We start from the raw sequence: 27,748 nt of genomic DNA on the forward strand, positions 1-27,748 counted from the left end.
ATGTGATATCTAAACTCCTGCCGTGTTTGCACAGATCGTTCAGTAATGGGACCCACCAGGCTTGCTGTCTGGGACTGTGGCAGAGCCCGAAGTGGCGGTCCCAGTGTTTTTTTTTCTCCATGCTTCCACAGATGGATAGCTAATAATGGCGGGTGAGATGACGACGAGCAGGCCTCTCCATTGTTCCCTTTTGCCTACATGCCGCAGAGAACTGCGCACCAGCTTAGAACGCAGCTCTTTTTTTGTACCTTCACGCGTCGGTTTTCAGTCACCATTAAGTGTTTGTTTACTCTTCTATTTGTTTCTCTTCCCGTGTTAAGCCTTCGTGCATTCTCTCCCTATTATTGTTGCTTCATGTAAATCTTTTATTCTTTTCGAGGTTGTGCATGGGGTTGCATCTTATTGACTCTAGTGGGCTATTTCACGACAGTACCAGAGCTTGAAAATAATGTGGCACAAAATGGCTGCAGTTTGTCAGATGGGTCTGTACTTGGAGTTAAGTGGCAGCATCTGTCTATATAAAGTTGTAACTGCATAGTATTACAACACCTGGGCGTATTTGTTTGTGCCTGGTCACATTTGGCTGTACATGGCATATGATAACATAACATAACAGGTCTCTTGGCGCTGAATAACAGATGTTCATTGTTACCCAACTCAATGGTGCTCATTTTATCGACCTCAGATGGATGAAAGGCTGAGTGGACCAGCGGGATTTGAACCTGTGACCATGAGGTCGAACACAGGCCCTTGCAATGGACTCATTAGTCCACTGAGCTACCAGACCTGACTTCATATGATGACTGTACCACCGCATATTAAGCAGCATATGTTGTCTGCTGGACAACAGGTGCAGACTTCCTGTGAAGCCACAAATAGGCACCGCTGTTTCACAACTCTTTCTGGTTGTTTCTTGCGTTTAATCTCGTCTGGTCCATAGCAGTCGTCCTCTCATACGAAATGATCACCAAAATAAACCTTTAATGATATTAAAGGTTATCTACTTTTGGGGTACTTTCGTCCTTTTTTCGTCCTTTGGCACTCCCAGAAGCGAGCTATTACCCACCTCATTGATTCCACCCTGTGGAATCGAAAAGTGTCCTCTTCAAAATGGCGTGTTTTATGTAAACACAGCAGTCTTTAAGGAACTATTTTCCTATCTGTTCCCAATAAACGTTACATGTGAGAGGCATCAGGCACAAGTATGGGCAAAGCCAGTAGCTCGTGCCTTTTGGCTGCCTCTGTGGACCTATTTGCGTAGCCATTACTTTTTGTAGATGCTGTTGAGTATCGACAAAAATAGAAAACATGCATTGGCAAAGCAATTAGGTCTGCTGTTGGCATGCTGGTAGCGGCAACTCTGAGCGTCACCCCACTGTTTTAAAGCAGTGCAAAGAAAAAAGAAAATGATAATAACAGAACATTATGATCTTTTTATTTCTAGAATTGCAGTTGCAGGCAGGTTAGGTTAGGGCGGGGTGCGGCTAGGCTCCTATGACGCAAGGGAGGAGGAGTGGTCGCTACACCTTAATTGCGCACGGCGGTTTGGCTGGTCGCCACAGGCCAGCCAAACAGTCATGCTCACTTTGCATGTTCTCCACCAGGCTGTATTGTACAGCATGGTCGATAACATGCACAGCCCCCCAGTCCCTCTGGACGCCGAACTTCGGCATCAGGCCAATCACAACGCTGAGAGGCAGTGGCTGATGACGGCGACCAGCAGCTAAGTTCTTTCCGCCCCCCCCCCCCCACCCCCCCCCCCCCCTAACAGCCTCTCCACTACCTTACCCCGCCACCATTCCCTACCAGCCGCCACTGCATGCTTATGCAGTAGTGATTTTATAAAATAGTACTTATCTGTTCACATTTTTTATTGCAAACGTTCACCATAAAAAGATATAAAAATCAGGGCGCAAGATAAATGTGGCCACCATATGCTTGCAATAAAAATATTACATTTAAAAAACGTTCACTGATGTGTCTCTTTTACTAGTGATCATTTAAAAAAAAAGCTACAAGCCTTCTAGCTGTGCTGTGCTTTTTACCATTGTTTTCTGTGACTGTGAGAAGAAAAAATAATCACCCAACCACAAACTCGTTTTGCAGGCAGCTACAATGTCACTTAAGCACTTTAGAACTTGAAAAGGTTGATGGAAATAAATCACCATCTAACTGTGCACCAGAAGTGTAGGCAAAACATGTAGCTGTTTTTTAAAGATAATATACACGAATACAATTTACAAAAACACATTTTGAAAGAGATTTTTTCACTGACGAGAAAGGAACTATTTTTAGGAGAATGTGAACAATGTGTACAGGCGTTGTGTAGTCACTCAAAGTGAAGGTAGCAAAGGAGATACTTGAGGCAGAGGAGAGAAGAATACATTTTCTTCTTAAAGAACATCAAATTTGGCTAGAGGGGATAGCAGAAGTGATAGACGGGCTAGAAACTGGAGAAGAGGGAGCAATTTAGAGCTCACTGGTGGCAACTATTTGAGGTCGGAAGTAGCACACAAGGGAGTGAGCTAGAAAACACATTCACTCCATTGGAATGCAGAACAAAAAAAGAACAAAATGTAGTTCCATGAATGTAAGCTATAAGATTACAAGCCAGCCATCAAAACACAAATTAAAGAAGCTTTGATCAAGGTAAAGGACAAACACAAGGGATAAGGAAAACCATCTAAGAAGAATCAAGCAAAAACTAATAAAAAGTGGTAACCAATGTGCTGATCCAAAGCTCACTGAGCATATATGTCTTGTCCACAATGTCTTCAACATCAGACTTGTAAAAAGCTGTCTTAGGCAAGACCAAAAATGGTTTTTCCATTTCCGTGATTTTAGACTCATTCTGTTGGTATGAAGTAAGAAAATATCTGCTGCCTCACATTTCTGAAGTGTTGACTCAGTCAGTAAAAACCTTTTCTTTTTTTTGTTGGACCTTGTCTACCATGAAACAGCTTTCTTGCAGGGTTTTAGAGTCTTAAATCGTTGTACTTTACATTTTAAGTAATTGAAGTTCTTTAGTAACTGTTTTCCCCTTCTCCTTACCGTTGTCCTTTCTTTGTCTTCACAGAAAGGCATCCCCATTGCTCAGTTCTGCAAGGAATTTAATGAGAAGACTAAAGACATCAAGGAGGGGATCCCGCTGCCAGTCAAGATTCATGTGAAGGTGAGAGTGTTTCATCTATTTTGAGACGAGGTTTACGAGAAGTGGGCGCTTGATGGGGTGTTAGGGAAGATATGGATATTCATCTGTGTCGGTCTTTAGTTAACTAGGTAGGTTTCCACAGTGAGAGGAGTGCCTTGGAGTAGTGCTTCGTTCTTACTACAATGGAAATGTATAGGTCATTGGGACTGAAATACAGATTTGTAAAAATTATATTGAAGGAAAAAAACTTTACAGTATGTAGTTGGGAAAGAAGCTCTACAGAACTTAATAGGCAAGAATACATTCTGGGGTGTAGGGAGGTTTTCAGAGAGCCTTGCAGCAAAACAAACAGGATGGACTCCCCAAAATCCACAAGGAAAGACTTCTAAAATCGTTCACAAGTGAGCTGCTGAAATAATCTTGGGCTAGCTCTGGGACAATCTGGGTTTATCATGGCGACATTTTTGAATTAGGTGATTTGGGAGTCATCACAAATATTACTCTAATATTGGGTTCTAATTACCTTACTAGAAAACGTGTGTTGCAATGCTAAAAGTACTTTGTAATGTAAGTAGATCCAGTAGTCGTAGATGTTCTTAAATAGATGTTTATTAGTTAAAAGTTGGTAAATACGAAGGCCCCACCGGGAGCAGCATCCAGCTGCTCAGCCCCACTCATTCAAACTGATCACACATTCAAACCGTGCATACACGAACATTCTAATGACATCACACACACACAGGCTGAGCAGCAGGGAAAGAGATGATCAGAATATAACAACGTGATAGCCTTGAAAGTGATTCCATAACAAGATGGGAACAAGGGTGGATTACTCCAATGTGATTAGAAGACAGATAGGTATATTGTATTGCACAATTACTTAAAACCATTGCAATTCTTACAAAAAAATATTGAAACAAATTTAATTTCATTCTCTAATGAAAAGAGTTTGTGTCCGGCGTGGTTAAAATTCTTAGCGATCTTCTTCAGGAAGAGTAGATTTTATTGCAGACATGAATTTTACAAAACGGGCGGCCAACGGGGCAGAGTCGCCCTTCGTGCACTCCTCTAGGGCCAAATTAGATGCAGCCCAAAAATTAGCAGGGGGCGCAGGATTTTACAAATGCATATAATGTAGATTAAAGTTTCTTCCCCTTTGCCGCAAAAAACGGCACTGACAGGGCATGTCTTCCTTATACCTCTGGCCATACTTATACGCCATCAGGGGTATTAGACCAAAACATCGTCTAATTAAATGGTGTTCCACTGAATGCTTCATGGCAGATGTTAAATAGTGCAGTAGGGTTTCACAAAGTTTTGACGCCCAGCTGCCATGGAAATTTGTTTTCACGGCTAGGGCATCATGTTCAGCTGACAAGATCTTTGCTTGCTTGGTTTTGAGTTTTGCGGCCACACCTATGGATAATGAACTTGACCAAATGTTGTGGGCTTCCAGTGCATCCAAACAGCGCTTTAAAAATGTACTCCAAGTGGATCTAAGGGTGTTTAACAGAGATTAGATGTAGCTCTTTAATGTGAGGTCACCAGCCCTTTTATTTTTTAAGCAGTAGGCTATAAATCTTACTTTCATGATCCAGTGTTGAGATGGCAGGCTAAATCTGTGCATGAAAGGTCCAGTGGGGTAGATGGAACACAATGCGGAAACAGGCTGACTGCTTTCTATCTAGCCATGTGAACATTTTATCTTTAAAGGTCAGTGCACCATAGGCTACTGTCTGTAAAAATGTGGCATCCATCACACAAATTAACGGCGAGAAATCCAGAGTATTCAGGGCTTCCCTTATTCTTAAAATTCTTAAAGAAGTCCCCCTCTAGGCAGTGGGCTACTCCTTGCATTGCTGCAATATGGGGTGCCGATCTTCCTCTGTGGTCTATGCAGACTCCCAGGTACTTATACTACCACTACCTCAATACATTTTCCTTCGATGTACCAGAAGCGGTTTCTTGCTCTTTGTTTTGATACTATCATCACCTTTGTTTGGGCAGTGTTGATCGTTAAAGCATTTATATTACAGTACAAGGCCAATGAGACAAAAAGCCTCTGGAGGTCCACCGGCGTTTGGTTCAAGAGAATCGTGTCATCTGCGTATTGCATTGATTGGATTTTGGTAGATGTACTAAGGAAAGTGAGACCTGGGGGCCGATCCTTTTCGTATTTGGCCGCTGCTCAATGGAATTCTCTTCCTTTGGAGATTCAACTCATCGAGAATTATAACAGGTTTAGAAAGAACTTGACAACCTGGCTATTTCCGGGCTAATGGATGATATGATGTATCTTGTTCAGTGTAATCTCTCAGTGGTTAGGTCAGGCAACCATTTAGCGCTGTGACATCCCTTTGGGGATAGGTGTTACGCTTTAGAAATATAGAACATAAAAATAAAAAATATGAGGTGCTTGTGACCCTGTTTGCGGTACCCTGGTTTTGCAAGGTGTCTCTATCAGGATGTGAGACACAAAGGGCAAAAATGTCTTAGGTCTCTTGAGCTGCAAAGGTTGAAAATAAGGCCTGCTTGGGTCACATGAGGCATATGGGGGAATGCTGAGTATATGAGAAAAGCGGAGTGCCAAAGGTGTGCGCATCTGTGGTGCTTGAAGTGGGTGGGTGTGGCGTGAGGCATAGCCAGCAAGTGTCGGGGCATGTAAGCAGTGTAGGAGCGTGTTCCAAGTGTGTATGAGAGGAAGTGTGTTCTGTAAGTCATTCAAGTGAGAATCTAGTGCACTTTGCTTGGAAACAGTGATTGCGGAGTGGAGGACAGTCAGTGAGGTGGATATATTGTATTAGATATATGTGAGGGAAATGGCAGCTATATGTCAGTAGCTCTTGAGTGTATCCAAGTGTATCTGGTGTGTGAGGCACATTATGCATGAGGTCTAAGTGCATGGAGCTTATCATATTGGTTGAGTATGATGCACAAGGTTCATAGGTTTAAATGCGTGGATCTGTGTTTGAGACCCCTAATATACATGTGGCAACATGTGGGCAATCTGAAATGCACAGGAGGTATGCAAGTGAACAAGTGAGATGCCCAAGTTGTATTTCTTCACCATGTAAAATACATTTTAGATGTGTGACACTCATGCAGAGGAGCACAGGCTGTCTGGCTCATGGGGGGCGTGAAGTGTGACACATACGGCTCATGGACCTAGTATCTGAGTTGGTGGAAGCATGTGAGGCATAAGGGAGCACTTCACAACCTGTCCTCTGTGAGGTATGCAGTGTGCATGTCGAGTCCCTTGAGCATATGAGGCTTTCCCAGCCAGTAATCAGAGACATTGTTCATTAGTGTAAGTTGATGGATGGTAGTTTTCTTTTCAAACCAATTCTTCTATTAGTGTTTAGATTAGAAAGTCTCTTCTGGGCAGTTATCAAGAAGCAGTCGTCTTCTTCATGGGATCTCTTCCATGTTACCTTGGCTGGGTCTCCACTCCACTCAACAGTGCCAGCATCAGCCAGACCGTAAGCTTGATGACTTGAGGAGGTCTCGTTAGTGATCCTCTCTGGAAAATAGATTAACAGTTTTAGGAAGAGTTGGTCTTTTCCTTTTAGGGGAAAACACTGTGTGTTATCACTTGTCCGCGGCCGTGCCCCAGTGGTTGGTGTTTTGTTATTAGTGCTGCCCGTTGTGACTTCCACTCACACTTGTTTTGTCCCTGTCATTTGCTCTGTCCCTGTCATTTGTTCTCAGACTGTAATACTCCGCATCTTTTTCTTGTGATTCTTCACCACGTCTTTTGCCCTCTGGTTGCCATCACTGCCTCATCACTTGTCTTGAACCGCAGCCCGGTCTGTAAACCATGGCAGCAGAAGGCTCATCCAGTGGCGGTTGGTGATCCCTGAAAGTGGTGAGGCGTAAAATTTGCCATGGGTTCACCTCATTGTTTTCACAATTTCCTGTGGGTGCCCTCACACACAAATGTTTCCTTTGCTGGCCATTCCGAGGCGCCGCGCCACCAGCAGAGCAGGACTCGGGTGCTGGACATTGGAACCAGCAAGCCATGATTTCTAATGAGAAGTCAGCCAGAGCAGCAGGGCCAGGTTCAGAGGAAGACTCACCTCAAGGCCACTCCCAGCTTTGTGATAGGACTGGAAGCATAGCTCTAATCGAAACGCGGACAGTGCAGCGGGTCCGGCCCCTGCTGCTCTTTGTAGCTCCTTCTGTGGATCCTTGCAAGTGTGTGTAAGTCGAGAAATGTTGCATACATTATGTGAATGTAACAAATATGGGTTATCAGTCTCTTGTGTGGAATTTTAACGCATGGCATACTTCATAAATTATGAAAGTGAAATGGGATCCCTATTTGTGGCGACCCAATAGGGTTAATAGGTTGAAAAGGAAGAACTTCCACTGCATAATATCACTGTACCACTATCAAGTGCTAGATGGCAAATCCAAATTCAAATTTATTATGTTTTGGCTCTCAAAAGAGGGCCACATAAAATAAAACACATCATTATACAATAAGAGTAATTGAAAAAACAACATACTACATTGAAGAAACACTACATTATCAGTCGGCAAAGCAACAATCATCATCTACCTGTACATCATTAATATATATTTAAAAACCCTTTGAAAAATTTAAAAATTCTACAACAAAACATTTCATTTGGAGGGCAGTAAAGTGCTTGGAAGAACATTTTTACATTTACAATACTCAATTGTAAACAGATTGGTTTTAACCATTTTTGGCGCAAAAAGCGCAATGCCGGACAAATAAACAGGACGTGATTGCGATCCTGTACAGCAAATTTACAGAGATTACATATAGGAGATCCCCCATACCATTTTGCTAAGAGTAGATTAAGTGGAAGCAAATCATGTCGTAAAAGGTACCATAGTCTACGGACTCCATGGGGAATATTCCAAATCAGGTATTGTTGGGTCTGCCTTGGCATATATGTTTTGAGAAGTAATGCCCTATCTTTCAGGCTTGGTTGGGCAAGGGTATCCAGCTTAAAACAGAGTTCCCAGGATGTACGTTTTAGTTTAGATTTTAGTTCTATGGGAGAGAGTAAAAATAATGTACTCTCATCCAACTCTAATAAAGCTACAGCCTTCCTAAAGCTTTTTACTAATAACGAGAACTCGTTAAAGTTGCCCAATAGTTCTTTTTTAATAACTTCTCGTAGGGTACCAGATTTACCTCTGGCCAAGCAGGCTACCCATCTTACGAGAGCAACCAGTCCCTGTACCCAACAACTTCGGAGTCCGAATTCCAACCTACATGAAGATATGGAACAAGCGTTATTAAAAGATGAAATTTTCCGCAATACCTTTCCTTCCATTTTTTGCAAAAATCCCCAATGTTTCAATTCCACTAATTCCATTCCGTATAGTAGAGTGGGGGGAACCTTTGCTCTAAATATATCCAGAAAGAGAGAAAAATGTCTCTTCCCGGTAGCATTATATAGCGAACATAACCCTGTACCATGGGCCATTGCTTTACGAGAGTTATGTTCGATGTGGGGGTTCTCACTAAGATTTGCAGAAATTATTTTACCTAAAAAGGTATAGGTTTTAACCACCTCGAGTTTTTGTCCACCAATAAACCAATTATAACTTCCTGACCTACATTTTTTCTTACCAAAAATACACATGATTTTACTTTTCGATGTATTAATTTTCATATGATGTGCTATAGCGAATTGGCTCAATGCATGAAGACGATTCGATAAACCCTTCGGGGTCAAATCTAACACAAGTATGTCGTCTGCATACATTAGAATCGATATTGCAGACCCACCAATTATCAGTGCTAATCCCGCACAAGCTGTGATTGAGTTAGGTAGGTCAGCCGTATATAAAGAGAACAATATCGGCGCCAGAATGCACCCTTGCTTGAGCCCATTCTGGGAGGGGATAGATTGAGTAAGACCCCTTTCACCACCTTGTAACACCATACACCATGTATTCGAATGCAGAGACCTAACCAAATCAAGTAGGTATCCTCAATGATGGCAATAGAATAACAGTTCCTATGAGCTATAAATCTGACTACACATTTAATTGCAACACAATGATCCTTAACAAAGCTACACAAAGAACTAGTTGGGTAAAAATATTCACATAGTTTATTACATACAGTTATTAAAAAAGATTTATATTTATAATTCACCAAGTAAAACAAATTCACTGACGGTCAGTGTGCAATGTATAACAATCATGAATAAACACATTTCATCAAATAACAAGATACATTACTTTGAACAATACAAATGCAATAGTAAAAACACGAGATTGAATTGAACAATACAAATGCAATAGGAATATATACTTCATAAATTAGCCAAGAGCCTGTTTCAAGAAGAAAAATGTATCTGCAAGACTTTTTCTGCGCAAACATCTCTCCCGAATGCAAGACAATGACTTGAAAATGCGTAATGCAGAGTTTAACAAATTTTGCTAGTATCACACATTGTGAAAATTTCAAATTTTGCAAGTATAATTAAAATTTCTCCTGGGCGCAATAGTTAGCAGTGGTCGTTCCATTAGATGGGAGTTACCTTATTCCTTTGCTAAAAGGGCTTCTAATCCACAGCCCATTTCGTCTGTTTATCAATCTGCGTTTGAGAGCTGAATTTATAAACCAGCAACGATTATTTTAGCGTCAGCTCGTACTGTAGCGTCATTTTGTAACTCGATTAAAGTGAAACACGGTGATCAGTGCTTTCAAAACCGGAAAATGTCAGGAGGAGCGGTCCAGGTTACATAGTTCTTGGACACTGCAGACACATGGCGGATAATTTGCAAGGAGTCGCCTTCCTGGAACGGTACCGTTTCTAAACTTTACCAACTTTCGACTTTTTGAAATTCAAGGTCTGTTTTAGGCTTTCATTTTATGTCGTGCAACCAGCATCATGCTGCCTCCTTTTTGCTATTTTTGTGCGTGCCTTGACTGCTAGTAGCAGGGCCAGCCTTAGGCATGTGTAAGCTGTGCACCTGCACAGGGCCACCAAAACCCAGGGGCCACCACGCCAATATATATCCTTAATATAATAATCCTCTGAGGATGGATACATATTTGCATGGCAGCCCCTGGCATGGATTTGGCGGCCTCCGGCTCTGTTCCACTTCCAAACACCCTGACCCCCTACCCCCCCCAAAACCCCCCAACCCCCCCCCCCACCAACTCTTCACTGGCCTCCACGCCTATTCCGGGGCCCCCTACCTACGCTCCCTGCCCAGGGCCTCCATGAGCCTAGAGCCGCCCCTGCTAGTAGTTGTTTGTCATTTGTATAGCGTGCCTCTCCCTCTAGTGTGGTCTCGCAGTGCCAGCATCCCTGTCCTGATAGTTGAAGGATGCTGCCTGTATGCCCTGCTTGATAGGGGCAGGAAGGGGCCTGCCTGCCCTGTCAGGTAATAGTGGTTCTCCAAGAGTGTAAGGGCCACATGCATCAAACTTTTTTCCGGTCGCACCGTTTGCGATCGGAAAAAGGCATTTTCCAATGCATCAAAGGCTTTGAATTCGCAAATTAGGTAATTACAATTTATTGCGATTACCTAAATTGCAAATTAATTTAGGGAATCGCAATTTGCAATTCCCTAATTGCAATGCATCAAGCCTTTCCTAACTGCAAACTGTGCATTTGGGAAACGCTAATTACCATCAATTTGAAGTTGATGGTAATTTGAGCATGCTTTGAAAAATGCACAAAAGTACATTTTTCAAAGTGGTGTGCAGCGTACACATGCCCCCTAAGTGTGTGCTGCACATGTGCATACATACCATTTTTGGGGGGTGCATCAATGGGGCCTTAGGCCCCCTGGCACCCTTGGAATTGCATTCGCAATTTGCAATTATCGATTTGGTAATCACAAATTACGAATGCATTCCCATTCATTCCTGTGGGCCTATAATGGAGTGACATTACCTAATATCGATTCGCAATTAGCGAATCGCTATTAGGTAGTGTTTTGGAATAGCTTTTTATTTTGCGATTCCTACATTCATAAGGAATAGCGATTCCTTAAAAATGGCTATTTAGGAATCGCCATTCCTGCTTTATGCATGTGACAGTAAATGCCCAAAGAGTATAAAGGTGAAGGAAAGCTTGGCATAAACCTGGGGAATCAGTGAACAGAGGATCCTGTCTGCAAGGGAAAGCGAAGAAGGGGGAATAGCCCCCAAGAGATCTGCAGGAAGACGAGTGAGAGTCTCCAGAAGAAAGAAGAGCTAAGTGAGTCTGCAGGGAGCTGAAAGGTAGGCAGCACTACAGAGGACAGATGGAGGGCAACTACGAGGAAGGGCAGGAGAAATGCAGTTAGAGAGCACGAAATACTTGCAGAAAGCAAGACGAGCTGCAGAAAGTAGATAGAGTTATTGAAAAAGAGAGAGAAAGGGAGGCCTGAAGAAGAGGGAAAAGACGAGGCCTACACAAAAGGCAAAGCAGTGGATTGCAGAAAGCATAAAATAAACGCAGAAAAGCTGAAGGCCCAGATGCATGAAGCTAAAAACCGCTCGCTAGGGGGCAAATTTTCAGAATCTGCCCCTTTGCGACCAGTATTTTTGCATTTGGGATGCATCATCCCAAATGCAAAAATCGCAAATTAAGAATTCGCTAAATTGCGATTACTTACATTTAAGGAATCTTAAATTGAGATTCCTTAAATGCAATGTATTAAAGTTTAAAAAATAGCGATTTCGCTAATAGGGCTCGCAAATTACCATGAAGTTCAACTTCATGGTAATTTGCAAAAACTTTGAAAAATGTACTGAAGTGCATTTTTCAAAGTTTTATGTTGCGCACACACATGCCCTAAGGGCATGTGTGTGTGCTACATATGTGCACAGATCTTTTTCAGGGGTGCAACAGGGTGTCCTTTGGACACCCCTGCACCCTTGAAATCGCATTCTCATTTTGCAAATCGCTAATTGCGATTTGCAAATTGAGAATGTCTTCCAATTCATTCCTATGGGCCTCTAGGCCCATAGGAATGAATGGGGAGGTATTCCTCAATTGCGACTCGCAATTTGCGAGTCGCAATTAAGGAATTTTAGGAAATCGCTATTTTTAAAGTGCATAGCATTTTGCTATTCCTTATTAGCGATTCCTTATTTTTTCGCTAATAAGGAATCGCAAAATGGATGCTTGATGTATCTGGGGGTAAGTTGCTAATGCTTGCTCTGTTAGCTGCACGTCCTCTCATTTTCACTGTCAATGACTACTAGACGAATCTGGTTCATGAAAGTTCAAACCAAGTTAGTCCACATGTACCAAGAAAATGCTTTTCATCATTAGGCCATAAGCTAAGATATATAATGCAGTACAGATGTGCATCACTGAGATCTCAGCAGGACAACAGTTGCCCAGTAGCTGCTATGTACAACTCCGGATTTAAATCTAAAGCATTCTGTACAAAGAAATGGTTGATGTCTGAAGTGTGATGTCTTGGAGCTAGGTAAATCTCTGTATCTTTTCTCCATTTGCGACTTAAGTCCTGTTTAACATGTAACAGTACCCCCACCCCAACTCTGTCTCGTTCTTCTCAGTTAATCACCGCCGTGCTCAGCCCTTGTCCACCCCTCCACCACCATCCACCTCAGCATCCCCTTCGCATGTGTAACTTTCGTATCCCTTTGGCAATGGTTCTAGCCCCCTCTCCTTGCCCTCCATCTTTGTTTAACTCCTATTCAATACCCATCACCCAGCTCATGTCACTTTCACATCCTCCACTCCAATTCCTCCTTGCAATGCTTGGAACTTGCCTCCTCTTCCCAGTCACTCTGTTGTCATGCTATTCAAGACTTCCACCTGAATGGGATGCATTCAGGTGGAGGTCTTGGAATGGGGCTCCACCCTGGGTCTGTAGAATTCTGGGGTGGAATCCATGTCACGGAATATGCTCAACTTCATATCAAGTGTGCTGAGGATCCTTTCAACAACTATTATGTAGAAGCATGTGATGCATAATGGGGATGGTGTAGATATCTCTGGGATTACAAGCGAGCTTCAGAAATGTGTGTCCCAATTAGAAGTAACAGGTTCACATCCTGGGGAGTGACTTAGACCTAACCTTTGCATCCTTCTGGGGTTTATAATTGGTTTGCCATTCAATTTGGTAATGGTGACACCTGCTATTCTTGGAGATACAAAGCAAACATATTTTGCAGGCATGCATCCCCTACCACGAATGTTACTGGAACTAGTTGAACTATTAAATGGTTTAGACAGTAAACTGTTGTGGCTCAGCAATTTGTTTACTTAACAAAACATTCCATTGCTTCGTTAGTTCTGCCCATTATCCAGAGATTCATTTTTTAGTATGTGAAATGGGCCTTAAATGTGCCACTTTTTAAATATTTCTATTTTATGAATTGCTGGATCATTTGAAAGAAGGAGTTCACATTTTTCATGATTTATTTTGAAATGTTATGCAATTTCTCTTATTTGTAGGTCGCAGCCATCCAGACAGCTCCGCTGTCTGGTTTGCTTAAGACATCTTGGGAACATTCAGAAACCTGTCCAAGGAATGCATTCTGCCCGTTGCTTACCATTGGCTTTCTAGTTTGTAACTCACATTTTCTGACTTTCTATTTGTTGGCTTTATTTGCTTTAGGCTCTCCAGCTCGAGTTTGTCCCTCCTGTTGCCCAAAACTTGTTTACTCCACAAATTCACTTTCCGTAAACAGGCTCTTAAATCTTCTTCTTATCTCGTCACATTTACTGTGCGTTCAAAGACAGAGGTCAGATGTCAGGCTGTGTCTTCCAGGCAGCTTAGTGTTTATTTTTCTTTCTCTGACTTCAAAGTGAGAGGATTTATGTGACAATCATGCCGGTTACCCGGGGTCTGCTTGATGATGGCTGTACAATGTTCCTTTTTTTCTAGCACAGCAAAATTTAAATGTCTGTAAAAATATGCTACTATACTATGCATACTCCACGTTACCCCACTACACTCTACTCTATACCTGCACTCTACTCTACACCACTCCACATCACTGCACTCTACTCTTCGCCACTCCACACTTTGCCACTCCGCTCCATGCTGTCTGTGGTGCTGCACTCTTCTCTGTACCACTCCACTCTACTCTACGCCTCTCTACTCTACCCACTCCACTCTACTCTATGCCAGTCCACTCAACTCCACACTACACTACACTACTATGCACCTATGCACTCTTCGCCACTGCACTGTACACCACTCCACGCCACTCTATGCGACCCTGCACTGCAACACTGCACTCTATGCCACTGCCCTCTATGCCAATACCCTCTACCCCACTCTAATCTTATCTTCACCACTGCACTCTACTCTGACACAATCTACTCTATGCCACTGTACTTAGCACCACTCCACTCTGTGCACCTGCACTGTATGCCAAATCACTCTACACCATTTTACCCCAAACCAATCCACTCCACTCCAATCTACTCTGCACCACAGTACTCCATGCCACTCTATTCTAGTTTGCATTTACTATACTTTACACCATTGCTGTCTATGCCACTCTACTCTGCACCACTGCACTCTGCGGCAATGCACTCCTTGCCACTCTACTATACACCACTGCACTCTATGACAGTATACTTTGCAACACTACACTCTTTGCCACTCTACTTTATGCCACTCCACACTACTGAATTCTACGCCACTGAACTCTATGCCACTGAGCTCCACGTCAGTCTACTCTGCATCGGTCCACTCTACTCCGCATTGGTCCACTCTACTCCACTGTACTCTGTGCCGATCTACTGTAAGCCACTGTAATCTGCACCACTCTACTCTTCAACACTGCTCTCTCGGCCACTAAACTCTATGCCACTCTCCTCTGCTTCGCTCCACTCTGTGCCACTATACTCTATGCCAATCCACTCTTAGCCACTCTAATTTACTCTGCACCACAGCACTCTGCACCACTTCACTGTACACTGAAACGATCTACTCTCTGTCACTGTAGTCTATGCCACTCTGTTACAATCTGCACCAGTCCACTCAGCACCATTCCACACTACGCCACTTCACACAATGCCACTCCCCTCTGCACTGTATGCCACTGCACAGTACACCAGTGCTCTCTACACCACTGTACACAAAACCAATATAATGTAGGCCACTGCCCTGAATGCCAATCTACTCTGCACCACTGCACTGTACGCCACTATACTCTATGCCACTCTACACCATTACACTGTCACTTTACTTTGTCCCACTCTATGCTACTGTACTGTAGACCAATGCGCTCCACACCACTCTACTGAACACCACTGCACTCTCTGCCACTGAACAGTGTGCCACTCTACTCTGCACCACTTTACTGTATGCCACTGCACTACTCTATGCCAATCTAATCTACTGTACATCACTGCACTCAACACCACTTCACTCTGCGCCTCTCTACTCCTACTGTGCACCACTGTACTCTATGCTAGCTACTATGCACCACTGCACTCTACACCGCTCCAGTCTAGGCCACTCATCTCTGCACCATTCAACTCTATGCCACTCAACTCTGCACTCTACACCATTACCCTATACCTCTCCACTTTATCCTGTACCACTCCACATCACTCTGAAACAGTCTACTCGACTCCCCTGCAGTCTATGCCACTCTACACCACACCACTTCACTCTATGCCACTGCAATCAACTCTGCTCCACTCTTCACCACTCTACACCACTGCACTCTACCATACTCTACCCTGCATCACTCTATTCTACTCTGAAACAATGTACTCTATGCCACTCTACTACATGCCGCCGTGCCATTCTATGCCTCTACAGTCTAAGCCATGCCACTGTACACTAAACCACTGCACTCAACGCCAATACACTCTACAACACTTTACTGGAAAACAATGCACCCTACGCCACTGTACCTATGCCAACGACTGCACTCATCGCCACTATACCCTAAAACATTCTACGCTATGCCACTCCACTCCACACCACTCTATTCTACTCTGCACCACTCTACTCCACTAGACTGTACATCACTGCACACTACGCCACTCTAATCTACACCTCTGCACTCTACCCTGTGCTACTCCACTGTACCCTGCACTTCTCCACTCAGTGCCACTTCGCTCTGCCACTTTACATGACGCTCTACTCAACTCCCTCAGTCCCTCCATGCCACTTTACTCCACTCTATTCTATGACACTCTACTCCATGCCACTCCACTCTATGACAGTCTGCTCAGCTCTACACCACTCTACTCCACAACACTGTTCTCCACTCTACGCAACAGCATGCCACTCCACTCTGCTCTACACCACTCCACAAGACTCTGCCACTCCACTATACAACACTCTACTCAACTTTGATATTGTACTCCACTCTATGCCACTCAGCTCTATGCCCTTGCACTCTGCGATACTCTACTCCCTCACCTACACTCCGCAACATTGCAGTCTACTCCATGACACTCCACTTTACTCCTCTCCACGCCACTCAGCTTTACTCTACGCCACTCCATTACACTCCACTCTACGCCACTCAATGCCACTTTTCCTTTACCTCACTAACTATTAGCCGTGCTGAACAGCAAACAGGCTGGTGTTTAACGTGGCTAAAACATATTGACAAAGCCAATAGCTCTTGCATAGGCAAGGCCTATTGGCTTTGCCAATTCTTGTTTTGTAAGTCTCTCCCATCATTTTTAGGCCAGGATCTGAAGAACTACCATCACTTTTGATGGATAGTTCTAACGGAGGATTCCTCTCCTTTAGAATATTCCCCAAGCACCAGACTGCACCTGGAAGTTTTCCCAACAATGCTCACTAGCGCCGCGAGCCATCGTCGTGCAGCTCCTGCGTTGTACAGATGTTCCTGCCTTGATCCTGGATCTCTCTGAGAGTGGCCCTGAGGCTTCTTGGCCTACTGGTCTTATGCATTCTGCTTGTCCACCTCACCAGGAGTCATATGTGGGGTCTGCAGTGGGATCTGAAGTCTGTGTGGCTGTCACCAAGGAAGTTTTGTCCGGATGTCATCCAGGTTATAGAGGAGACTGCTTAAGATTTGCAGTGGTGGCTGCTCTGACCAGCTGCATGTTTCTGCCCTTTCCCCACCCAGAGCTAATGGTGCTGACTGGCTGAGGAGATCATGTGAGAGAGGTGGAGATCAGAGTTCAATATCGTAGGAGCGACAACCGAGACAGCTCTGTCGCCCATTTTCTTTTTTGTGGGTCCGTTGGGTTTTTAGAAGCAGGGTGTGCAAAGTTTGTGTGGGTCTGCAGCCCGCTGATTTTTCTAGCTTTTGAGCCAGATATCTGGGGGTATTGAAATGTAGCACTTTATATGTCAAGCATGCAATTTTTAATTGGATTCTTGCTTGATATGGTAGGCATTTCAGGGGACTTTATGACCGGGGGGATGTGTGTATTTCTTTTGGTCCGGAGACAAGTCCGGCTGCCGCATTGAGGGAGGCTCTTAGAGGGGTCAACTTGTATCAAGGTAAGCCACATAATGCAGTACTACCATAGTCCAGTCTGGGCAATACAAGAGCTTGGACTGCTTGTTTTAGGACTTCATGTGGAAGGAAGGGTTTAAGTTTCCTTCCACATGATGCTCTGTTGGTAATTTGCTCCTTTGGTGGCAGCATTAATGTGTTCCTGCATATTCAAATGTTTGTCTAGTGTAATACCCAAGGATCTAGCAGAATCTATGATGTGGGGGGAGCAGTTAAGGGCTGAAAGATGTTTCTGCCAAGGCTCAATCTTAAGGTTGTTATTCAGCAGTGAGATGAGAAGAAATTCAGTTTTGGCATCATTACGTTTGAGATGATTATTCGTCAGCCAGAAATGTGTCTTTTGCAGGATGAGATTGAGGGATATAATGTCCTCTGGGCAGGCGATTTTGATATATATCCGAGTGTCATCAGCATACATATGATAATGGATGTTAGCAGATTTTAAGTGATTTGGTAGTGGTACCAGGAATTAATTGAAAAGAATGGGGGAGAGAGAAGATCCCTGTGGAACACCCAGAGTAATTGTGTGGGGCTTAGACAGAGATTGGTTCATTTTGACCCTCTGGGATCTATTTAGGAGTAATGAGGAAAACCATTGCAATACAACCCCTGATAGCACCATCCTTTTTTCCAGTAGTTTCAAAAGATCATCATGTTTGACCGAGGCGGCCGATAGGTCAAGCAGTATCAGTAGGTATGATTCATTCTGATCCAGCATTTTTAGTATGTCATCCACGACATGAGTAAGTGCAGATTCAGTGCTGCTACCTTGACGGAAACCTAATTGGTGTTTGTCAAGGAGTTGATAGTTGTCTATGTGATCGCAGAGTTGATCTGGACACATTTTTCTACGAGCTTTGCAAGAGTAGGGATATTGGAGATGGATCTCAAGTTATTAGGATCAGAGCAGTCTGCGTTGTTTTTTTTAAAGTGGGTGTTACTTGTCCTGTTTTTAGGCAATCAGGGATAATACCTTGATGTAGTCAGGCATTTACAACCTTAGTCCATAGGGGAAGAATGCATGTTTTAATAGCCGGGGGTTGAGGGTCAGTGAAGTGATTAGATGGGTTTACTGATGAAAGAATGTAGTAGATGTCTCTTTCACTGATTGTTGAGAGGGTGTCCCAGGAGGCATTGTTTTTGGAGGGTTGCCTGGATGGATTGTTCCCTTTAGTGTACAGGGAGGAGTAAGAGAAACTGGATGAGGCAGCGGAAAGCAGTTCATTCGCTAGTTGTAGTTCATTCTCTAACTTTGTAGTTTTTTCCAAGAAGGCGGGCAGTTCTTCACAGTTTGGGAGGGTGCTGGATTCGGGGTCTAACGGGTTTGATGCATTATGTAATTGCTGCTTGACTATTTCAAAACTTTTTGGGGTCTGTTTATAGCTTGGTCAAGCTGTGCTCTGAAGAAATTAGCTTTCATTTGTCTTATTCTTCTGTTGTATGCGTTCCTGGTTGATCTTAACCGTTTTAGAAGGTCCAAGGATGAGGAATGTCTCCAGGCTCTTTCTGCTATTCGTAGGTTGCATCTCTTGGTGTTCAAGTTTTTGTTGATCCAGGGCTTTGATTTTTTATTGGATATGTTTTTTTTTGTTGGAGGGGAGTGACAAAACTATTGTCTTCATTGCAGTCACTTCAGCTCTTCACATGAGGAGCTATAGGCTCTTCTGTTGCAGTCGCCCTACATGTCTATTTTTCTAGATAGACTCTTTTTCACACTGGTAAATCTATCAACTTTTTTTAGCCCCATCTTACCCCTAGAAGGAGCGGGAGAGACACTATTGACTGGACCCCTTAAAGAGCTTTGAGCTTTCACAACGATCATACTAATGACCTTCGGGTGAACAATCAGCTTTATGTGGCGTTGTTCTGTGGCTAAAGCAAGGTAAGGTGGTGATGAAGTGGAATTTCTCAAAGTGGATAGTCCTTTGCATTAAAATCTGCTATGTATTGCCCTCGAATAAGCCTCCAGAAGACTGAACGCTCATTCTACCAGTGCCAAGGCTGCTACCACTGGGATGGGTCGAAGAGTGCCTGTTTTTGACACCTGCCAGAATGGCGACGTGAATGTCAATACACATGTTCAGGAAGCACTATTACCTTGTCAACCAGGTCTAATGGAAGGGCGTTTTGATTGTTTGGTCCTGCAACTCTTTTAGGAGGTAATGCTTTGATATCTCTTCTAAAGGTGTGGAATCTGCTAGTTAGAAGTATCCATCAGAAGAACAAGTTACTTACCTTCAGTAACTTTCTTGTGGATACTCTTATCTAACTTTTAATTCTTATTCCTTTTAAACTCTGGCCTCCCATTCTCTGCACTGGCCACTTGAAACTATTTAAATAGGTGCAAAATTAGAGATCTGCACACTAGTGCCTCCAATTGTTTTGTGCTACACGCCTGAGGTGCAGAAAGAGAACATTCAGAAATTGATGTTGACGTGCAGGAGTGGCACATATATGCATTTCCTCTCCATCACTTCTGGGGTGGAAAGAAGCCAACAAGAGGCAATCAACAGCAACTAATGTTGCGCATGAGTATTCTGGGAAATCATGTGGATCCAATTGCACTTGGGGAATAGTCTAAATGTGAGGATTCTGCAGCAGTATCCAACAAAAACGGTGTTACCGAAGTTAAGTAAATTGTTCATCACCCTCATCCAGATGGTGCTCCACAGGCTACCCTTGCAGGCTCACACCATCCTCAAATTCAGCTACATAATTTACAAAGCCATCATGGCTTGCATCTATCTGGCTGAAAAGATCACCATCTTTAGTGAATCTTGGCACACCCATAGCTAGGACACCATCAGACCGGAGTAAAATATGGATAAAAGGAGAAGATAAAGGCAGCAAGCCTTTTTCATCCATGCAACCAGCATCTGTAGCAACATCCCTGCATCCAAGAAGACCACCCCAACCCTGTTCCATTTTGGGAAAGACGTTTAGAAGCGCCTCTTAAAAGAACTCTGCATCATTCATAATGCAGAAATAGTTCACCTACTAACTAACTCTCAAATCACGTGTTTGCGGCTTCCTTGCCTTTGAACCTGTTCACTGCTCTACTGCGTTTGGCTACGTTTGCGTTACAGAAATGTCACTTACTTACATACATTATGTTCTCCCTGAATACGTGATTATAAAGGTACTTTCCTTCTACTGATTGGTCTAGTACAGTCATCTGGCCTTGTCACTCGATCATACATACACAGTAACACAGATACCATCACAACAACCAAACCAACACACACACTAAGACACCATCATACCCCATGGTTCTTTTTAGACTGCAATGCATACATGTTATGTCTGTGTTTGTGAAGTTTGCACTGCTGCTGCCCATGTTGCAATGTATTGTTTATTAGAGAGTCATGCTAAGAACCTTTTCATCATACACAATCTAAAGGTACTGGCTTTGTATGCCCTTGTTTACACAGCAGAACAGTAGCTTCTGGAAATCCCTTTCTGTGTGTTGAAAGACTATTGACAGCTTTGCTGCTGCTTGGAGAGCACAGTTGGTGGTCAACAATCGTCTTTAAAAGTCCGCGGATGCTGTCTTCTCAAGCACAGGCCTACAGTACTTTGAAGTTGATTCAGAGTGATTACTTTCATCAAACCACATGGAATTAAAAAATAACGACACATGAAATTAATTAAGTACATCATCAGATAAAATGCACAGTAGTGCCGAATACAAGATTAGGGCTAAATCTTGTCTTCTCGCTATATTAAAAGCCTTTTTTCACGTACCATTTATGCTGGAATGCTGTAAACGCAAAGGGATTGTGCCCTGGGACAGTTTAGAATAAATAGCCCAACAATTAAGAATCATATTCTTGTCTTCTCCACTGTAAGATGTTTCCATGCCAACCAGATGTTCCTGGTCTATTGTCAGCACAGAATGTGGGTAGTATAATACCAGCGTGAGGCCTTATTTAAAGTTTGGTGTACATTTTTTTATGCACTGGAAACCACCGTGTTCTCCATGGGTTTTCATACAACTGTCAAAACAGGAGAAAATAGTAGCAGTTACAGTCTTATTGACAAATACGTAAGCCCGAACGATTGGACAGGGACAATAATAACGTCATTTGCGAGCCTAAGGGAAGGTCGATTAAGCTGTGAGCAACGTTCGCGTTGGCAGCTTTCTGCCGCCTGCACCGCGAGGACGGACGGCTTGGCCTTTTGCCACCCTTCTCAGCGCCGTTTTGTTTTAAAATTCTGACCCATGAGCGGAAAGCCTCCGGGGTCAAGTCATACATTTTTAACAAGGTGTTGCGCACTCATTACAGTTCTAATTGCCGCGTGGCCGTGTGCCTCGCTCGCGCCTTTGTCTAGTCAGCAGGGGACGTGTGTCTCAGGCCCAGACGGCCAAAAGGCCCCCCCGTTTGTCTGTAAACTATTACCTTAAGGTTCACATTACTTTTAACCTTCACAGACTGCCGGTGCCCATTTTCTTTTTCGAATCTTGCCAACGGCGCGCTTTTAATACCAGTTAATGTTAGCTAGCTACCATAGCGCATTGGATAGAACACGCATTTCAGAGCTAGAGGGGTGCGTGTGTGTGTGTGTGTAATCTGACACCCTATTCGTTCGTTCTTTTGAGGTAAGTGTATGAAGTCGTAGATGGTAGTTATCAGTGGGAGGGGGAGGTTCCCCTACAGCTTTCCTCTTGTCTATGATGTCACTCAGACTCATTGATGACAAGCATACCCTCCATTAGGACTACCAGTATTCAGTTGTATGATGCATGATTCCTATTCGTGGTCAGGCCCCTGTCCCTCGCATACTTTTTTTTTTTAGTGCATGTTTCCTCCATGAGTACACTTATACTACACCATCAAAAACTTCCCACCATCCAGACAAAGAGAGTTGGGAAAATGTTCCTAAGGGAACAGAATGGGGGACCAATGGTGTAACAAAGTATGTCAGTGTGGACGGTACTCTGGGACTGGGGATCATGCAAACTTATGCAAGGAAAGAAAAAGAATGCTGGGCAATATTGCATCGCAATAAAAAACAAGCATTGGAAATGCAATAGGGCTCGCATTAGGAAAGTTTGAGCTATTGGTGTTATAACTGATTTTTTTTATTTGTGTTTTTTAAAAAAAATAGCTAAATTAATAGCTATGTCATTTACAATGCCAATAGTTATAACTTTCGCAAATGTGACACCTATAGCATTTGTAATGCAACATGTTTTGTATTTACGCGACTTAGATGTATTGATATTACAAATAACAATGGCTTTTCATTTTTTTTAATAATTAATACTTAAATAATTTATTTAATTTGTAATGGCAATAGCTTAAACTTTTGTAAATAACATTTGTGAAGATTATGTTCAGTGTTTTTTATTGTGAGGAAAATCCAAGAACAGAAGTGAAATATTAACATCTTTTTGTGATTTGTAATAAAGCGTGAAAGCTTAAAAACAGCTTGAAACATTGAAAGAACATATTTGAACCAGTGATGCTGTGGTTGCGCTGAGTGATGCTGTGGTTGCGCTGAGTGGTGTGTGCATCGGTGTAGCTGTTTGGTGGGTGCATTGGTGGAGCTTAGTTGGAGCATCGGTGGAGCTGTGTGGTGGGTGCATTGGTGGAGCTGTGTGGTGGTTGCCTCGGCGGAGCTGTGTGGTGGGTGCATCGGTGGAGCTGTGTGGTGGGTGCCTCGGTGGAGCTGGGTGGTGGGTGCATCGGTGGAGCTGGGTGGTGGGTGCATCAGTGGAGCTGGGTGGTGGGTGCATCAGTGGAGCTGGGTGGTGGGTGCATCGTGGAGCTGTGTGGTGGGGGTATCGGTGGAGCTTAGTGGGTGCATTGGTGGAGCTGTGTGGTGGGTGCATCGGTGGAGCTCAGTTGGTGCATCGGTGGAGCTGTGTGGTGGCTGCCTCGCTGGAGCTGTGTGGTGGCTGCATCGCTGGAGCTGTGTGGTGGGTGCATCGGTGAAGATGTGTGGTGGGTGCATCGGTGAAGATGTGTGGTGGGTGCATCGGTGGAGCTGTGTGGTGGGTGCATCGGTGGAGCTGTGTGGTGGGTGCTTCGTGGAGCTGTGTGGTGGGTGCATCTGTGGAGCTGTGTGGTGGGTGCATCTGTGGAGCTGTGTGGTGGGTGCCTCTGTGGAGCTGTGTGGTGGGTGCCTCTGTGGAGCTGTGTGGTGGGTGCCTCTGTGGAGCTGTGTGGTGGGTACCTCTGTGGAGCTGTGTGGTGGGTGCCTTGGTAGAGCTGTATGGTGGATGCCTCGGTGGAGCTGTGTGGTGGGTGCATCAGTGGAGCTGTGTGGTGGGAGCATCGGTGGAGCTGTGTGGTGGGTGCCTCGGTGGAGCTGTGTGGTGGGTGCATCGGTGGAGCTGTGTGGTGGGTGCATCGGTGGAGCTGTGTGGTGGGGTTATCAGTGGAGCTCTGTGGTGGGTGCATCGGTGGAGCTGTGGCGGTGGAGCTGTGTGGTGGTTGCATCAGTGGAGCTGTGTGGTGGGTGCATCGGTGGAGCTGTGTGGTGGGTGCCTCAGTGGAGCTGTGTGGTGCCTCAGTGGAGCTGTGTAGTGGGTGCATCAGTGGAGCTGGGTGGTGGGTGCATCGGTGGAGCTGTGTGGTGGGGGTATCGGTGGAGCTTAGTGGGTGCATTGGTGGAGCTGTGTGGTGGGTGCATCGGTGGAGCTCAGTTGGTGCATCGGTGGAGCTGTGTGGTGGGTGCATCGGTGGAGCTGTGTGGTGGCTGCATCGGTGGAGCTGTGTGGTGGGTGCATCGGTGAAGATGTGTGGTGGGTGCATCGGTGGAGCTGTGTGGTGGGTGCATCGGTGGAGCTGTGTGGTGGGTGCATCGGTGGAGCTGTGTGGTGGGTGCTTCGTGGAGCTGTGTGGTGGGTGCATCTGTGGAGCTGTGTGGTGGGTGCCTCTGGGGAGCTGTGTGGTGGGTGCCTCTGTGGAGCTGTGTGGTGGGCGCCTCTGTGGAGCTGTGTTGTGGGTGCCTCTGTGGAGCTGTGTGGTGGGTGCCTCTGTGGAGCTGTGTGGTGGGTGCCTTGGTAGAGCTGTATGGTGGATGCCTCGGTGGAGCTGTGTGGTGGGTGCATCGGTGGAGCTGTGTGGTGGGAGCATCGGTGGAGCTGTGTGGTGGGTGCCTCGGTGGAGCTGTGTGGTGGGTGCATCGGTGGAGCTGTGTGGTGGGGTTATCAGTGGAGCTCTGTGGTGGGTGCATCGGTGGAGCTGTGGCGGTGGAGCTGTGTGGTGGTTGCATCAGTGGAGCTGTGTGGTGGGTGCATCGGTGGAGCTGTGTGGTGGGTGCCTCAGTGAAGCTGTGTGGTGCCTCAGTGGAGCTGTCTGGTGGGTGCATCGGTGGAGCTATGTGGTGGGTGCCTCGGTGGAGCTGGGTGGTGGGTGCATCGGTGGAGCTGGGTGGTGGGTTCATCAGTGGAGCTGGGTGGTGGGTGCATCAGTGGAGCTGGGTGGTGGGTGCATCGGTGGAGCTGTGTGGTGGGGGTATCGGTGGAGCTTAGTGGGTGCATTGGTGGAGCTGTGTGGTGGGTGCATTGGTGGAGCTGTGTGGTGGGTGCATCGGTGGAGCTCAGTTGGTGCATCAGTGGAGCTGTGTGGTGGGTGCCTCGGTGGAGCTGTGTGGTGGCTGCATCGCTGGAGCTGTGTGGTGGGTGCATCGGTGAAGATGTGTGGTGGGTGCATCGGTGGAGCTGTGTGGTGGGTGCATCGGTGGAGCTGTGTGGTGGGTGCATCGGTGGAGCTGTGTGGTGGGTGCTTCGGTGGAGCTGTGTGGTGGGTGCATCTGTGGAGCTGTGTGGTAGGTGCATCTGTGGAGCTGTGTGGTGGGCGCCTCTGTGGAGCTGTGTGGTGGGTGCCTCTGTGGAGCTGTGTGGTGGGTGCTCTGTGGAGCTGTGTGGTGGGTGCCTCTGTGGAGCTGTGTGGTGGGTGCCTCTGTGGAGCTATGTGGTGGGTGCCTCTGGAGCTGTGTGGTGGGTGCCTTGGTGGAGCTGTATGGTGGATGCCTCGGTGGAGCTGTGGTGGGTGCCTCGGTGAAGCTGTGTGGTGGGTGCCTCGGTGGAGCTGTGTGGTGGGTGCATCGGTGGAGCTGTGTGGTGGGTGCATCGGTGGAGCAGTGTGGTGGGTGCATCGGTGGAGCTGTATGGTGGGTGCCTCGGTCGAGCTGTGTGGTGGGTGCATTGGTCGAGCTGTGTGGTGGGTGCATCAGTGGAGCTGTGTGGTGGGTGCATTGGTGGAGCTGTGTCGGTGGAGCTGTGTGGTGGCTGCATCGCTGGAGCTGTGTGGTGGTTGCATCTGTGGAGCTGTGTGGTGGGTGCCTCTGTTGAGCTGTGTGGTGGGTGCCTCTGTAGAGCTGTGTGGTGGGTGCATCGGTGGAGCTGTGTGGTGGGTGCCTCGTGCGGAGCTGTGTGGTGGTGCATCGGTGGAGCTGTGCGGTGGGTGCCTCGGTGGAGTTGTGGGGTGGGTGCCTCGGTAGAGCTGTGTGGTGGGTGGGTCGGTGGAGCTGTGTGGTGGGTGCCTCGGTGGAGTTGTGGGGTGGGTGCCTCGGTGGAGTTGTGGGGTGGGTGCCTCGGTGGAGCTGTGGGGTGGGTGCATTGGTGGAGCTGTGTTGGTGGAGCTGTGTGGTGGCTGCATCGCTGGAGCTGTGTGGTGGGTGCATCTGTGGAGCTGTGTGGTGGGTGCATCTGTGGAGCTGTGTGGTGGGTGCATCGTTGGAGCTGTGTGGTGGGTGCCTTGGTGTTGTGTGGTGGGTGCCTCGGTGGAGCTGTGTGGTGGGTGCGTCGGTGGAGCTGTGTGGTGGGTGCATCGGTGGAGCTGTGTGGTGGGTGCATTGGTGGAGCTGTGTCGTTGGAGCTGTGTGGTGGCTGCATCGCTTTAGCTGTGTGGTGGGTGCATCATTGGAGCTGTGTGGTGGGTGCCTTGGTGGAGTTCTGTGGTGGGTGCCTCGGTGGAGCTGTGTGGTGGGTGCGTCGGTGGAGCTGTGTGGTGGGTGCGTCGGTGGAGCTGTGTGGTGGGTGCATCAGTGGAGCTGTGTGGTGGGGGCATCTGTGGAGCTCTGTGGTGGGTGCATCGGTGGAGCTGTGTGGTGGTTGCATCGGTGGAGCTGTGTGGTGGGTGCATCTGTGGAGCTGTGTCGGTGGAGCTGTGTGGTGGTTGCATCAGTGGAGCTGTGTGGTGGGTGCATCGGTGGAGCTGTGTCGGTGGAGCTGTGTGGTGGGTGCATCGTGGAGCTGGGTGGGGGGTGCCTCGGTGGAGTTTGTGGTGGGTGCCTCGGTGGAGCTGTGTGGTGGGTGCCTCGGTGGAGCTGTGTGGTGGGTGCCTCGGTGGAGCTGTGTGGTGGGTGCATCGGTGGAGCTGTGTGGTGGGTGCATCGGTGGAGCTGTGTGGTGGGTGCATCGGTGGAGCTGTGTGGTGGGTGCCTCGGTGGAGCTGTGTGGTGGGTGCCTCGGTGGAGTTGTGGGGTGGGTGCCTCAGTGGAGCTGTGTGGTGGGTGCGTCGGTTGAGCTGTGTGGTGGGTGCCTCAGTGGAGTTGTGGGGTGGGTGCCTCGGTGGAGCTGTGTGGTGGGTGCATCGGTGGAGCTGTGTGGTGGGTGCATCGGTGGAGCTGTGTGGTGGGTGCCTCGGTGGAGCTGTGTGGTGGGTGCCTCGGTGGAGCTGTGTGGTGGGTGCATCGGTGGAGCTGTGGGGTGGGTTCCTCGGTGGAGTTGTGGGGTGGGTGCCTCTGTGGAGCTGTGTGGTGGGTGCGTCGGTGGAGCTGTGTGGTGGGTGCATCGGTGGAGCTGTGTGGTGGGGCATCTGTGGAGCTCTGTGGTGGGTGCATCGGTGGAGCTGTGTGGTGGTTGCATCAGTGGAGCTGTGTGGTGGGTGCATCGGTGGAGCTGTGTCGGTGGAGCTGTGTGGTGGTTGCATCAGTGGAGCTGTGTGGTGGGTGCATGGGTGGAGCTGTGTGGTGGGTGCATTGGTGGAGCTGTGTCGGTGGAGCTCTGTGGAGCTGTGTGGTGGGTGCATCGATCGAGCTGTGTGGTGGGTGCCTTGGTGGAGTTGTGTGGTGGGTGCCTCGGTGGAGCTGTCCGGCGGGTGTGTCGGTGGAGCTGTGTGGTGGGTGCATCGGTGGAGCTGTGTGGTGGGGGCATCTGTGGAGCTCTGTGGTGGGGGCATCTGTGGAGCTCTGTGGTGGGTGTATCG

The 27,748-nt window shown here is 46.5% G+C and overlaps 1 protein-coding gene across 1 annotated transcript in view; it reads left to right on the forward strand.

Moving 5' to 3' along the window:
• MRPL11 (mitochondrial ribosomal protein L11) overlaps positions 1 to 27,748 on the forward strand; it is a 712,335-nt gene that overhangs the window by 537,732 nt on the left and 146,855 nt on the right. Inside the window, exon 4 of the mRNA XM_086939516.1 lies at positions 3,077 to 3,172. Within this exon, the coding sequence (XP_086795642.1) occupies positions 3,077 to 3,172 (96 nt within the window). The remainder of the gene's footprint in view (positions 1 to 3,076; positions 3,173 to 27,748) is intronic.

The sequence above is a fragment of the Lissotriton vulgaris genome, chromosome 9 (assembly GCF_964263255.1).
Source record: "Lissotriton vulgaris chromosome 9, aLisVul1.2, whole genome shotgun sequence".
In the NCBI taxonomy this organism is placed as follows: domain Eukaryota; kingdom Metazoa; phylum Chordata; class Amphibia; order Caudata; family Salamandridae; genus Lissotriton; species Lissotriton vulgaris.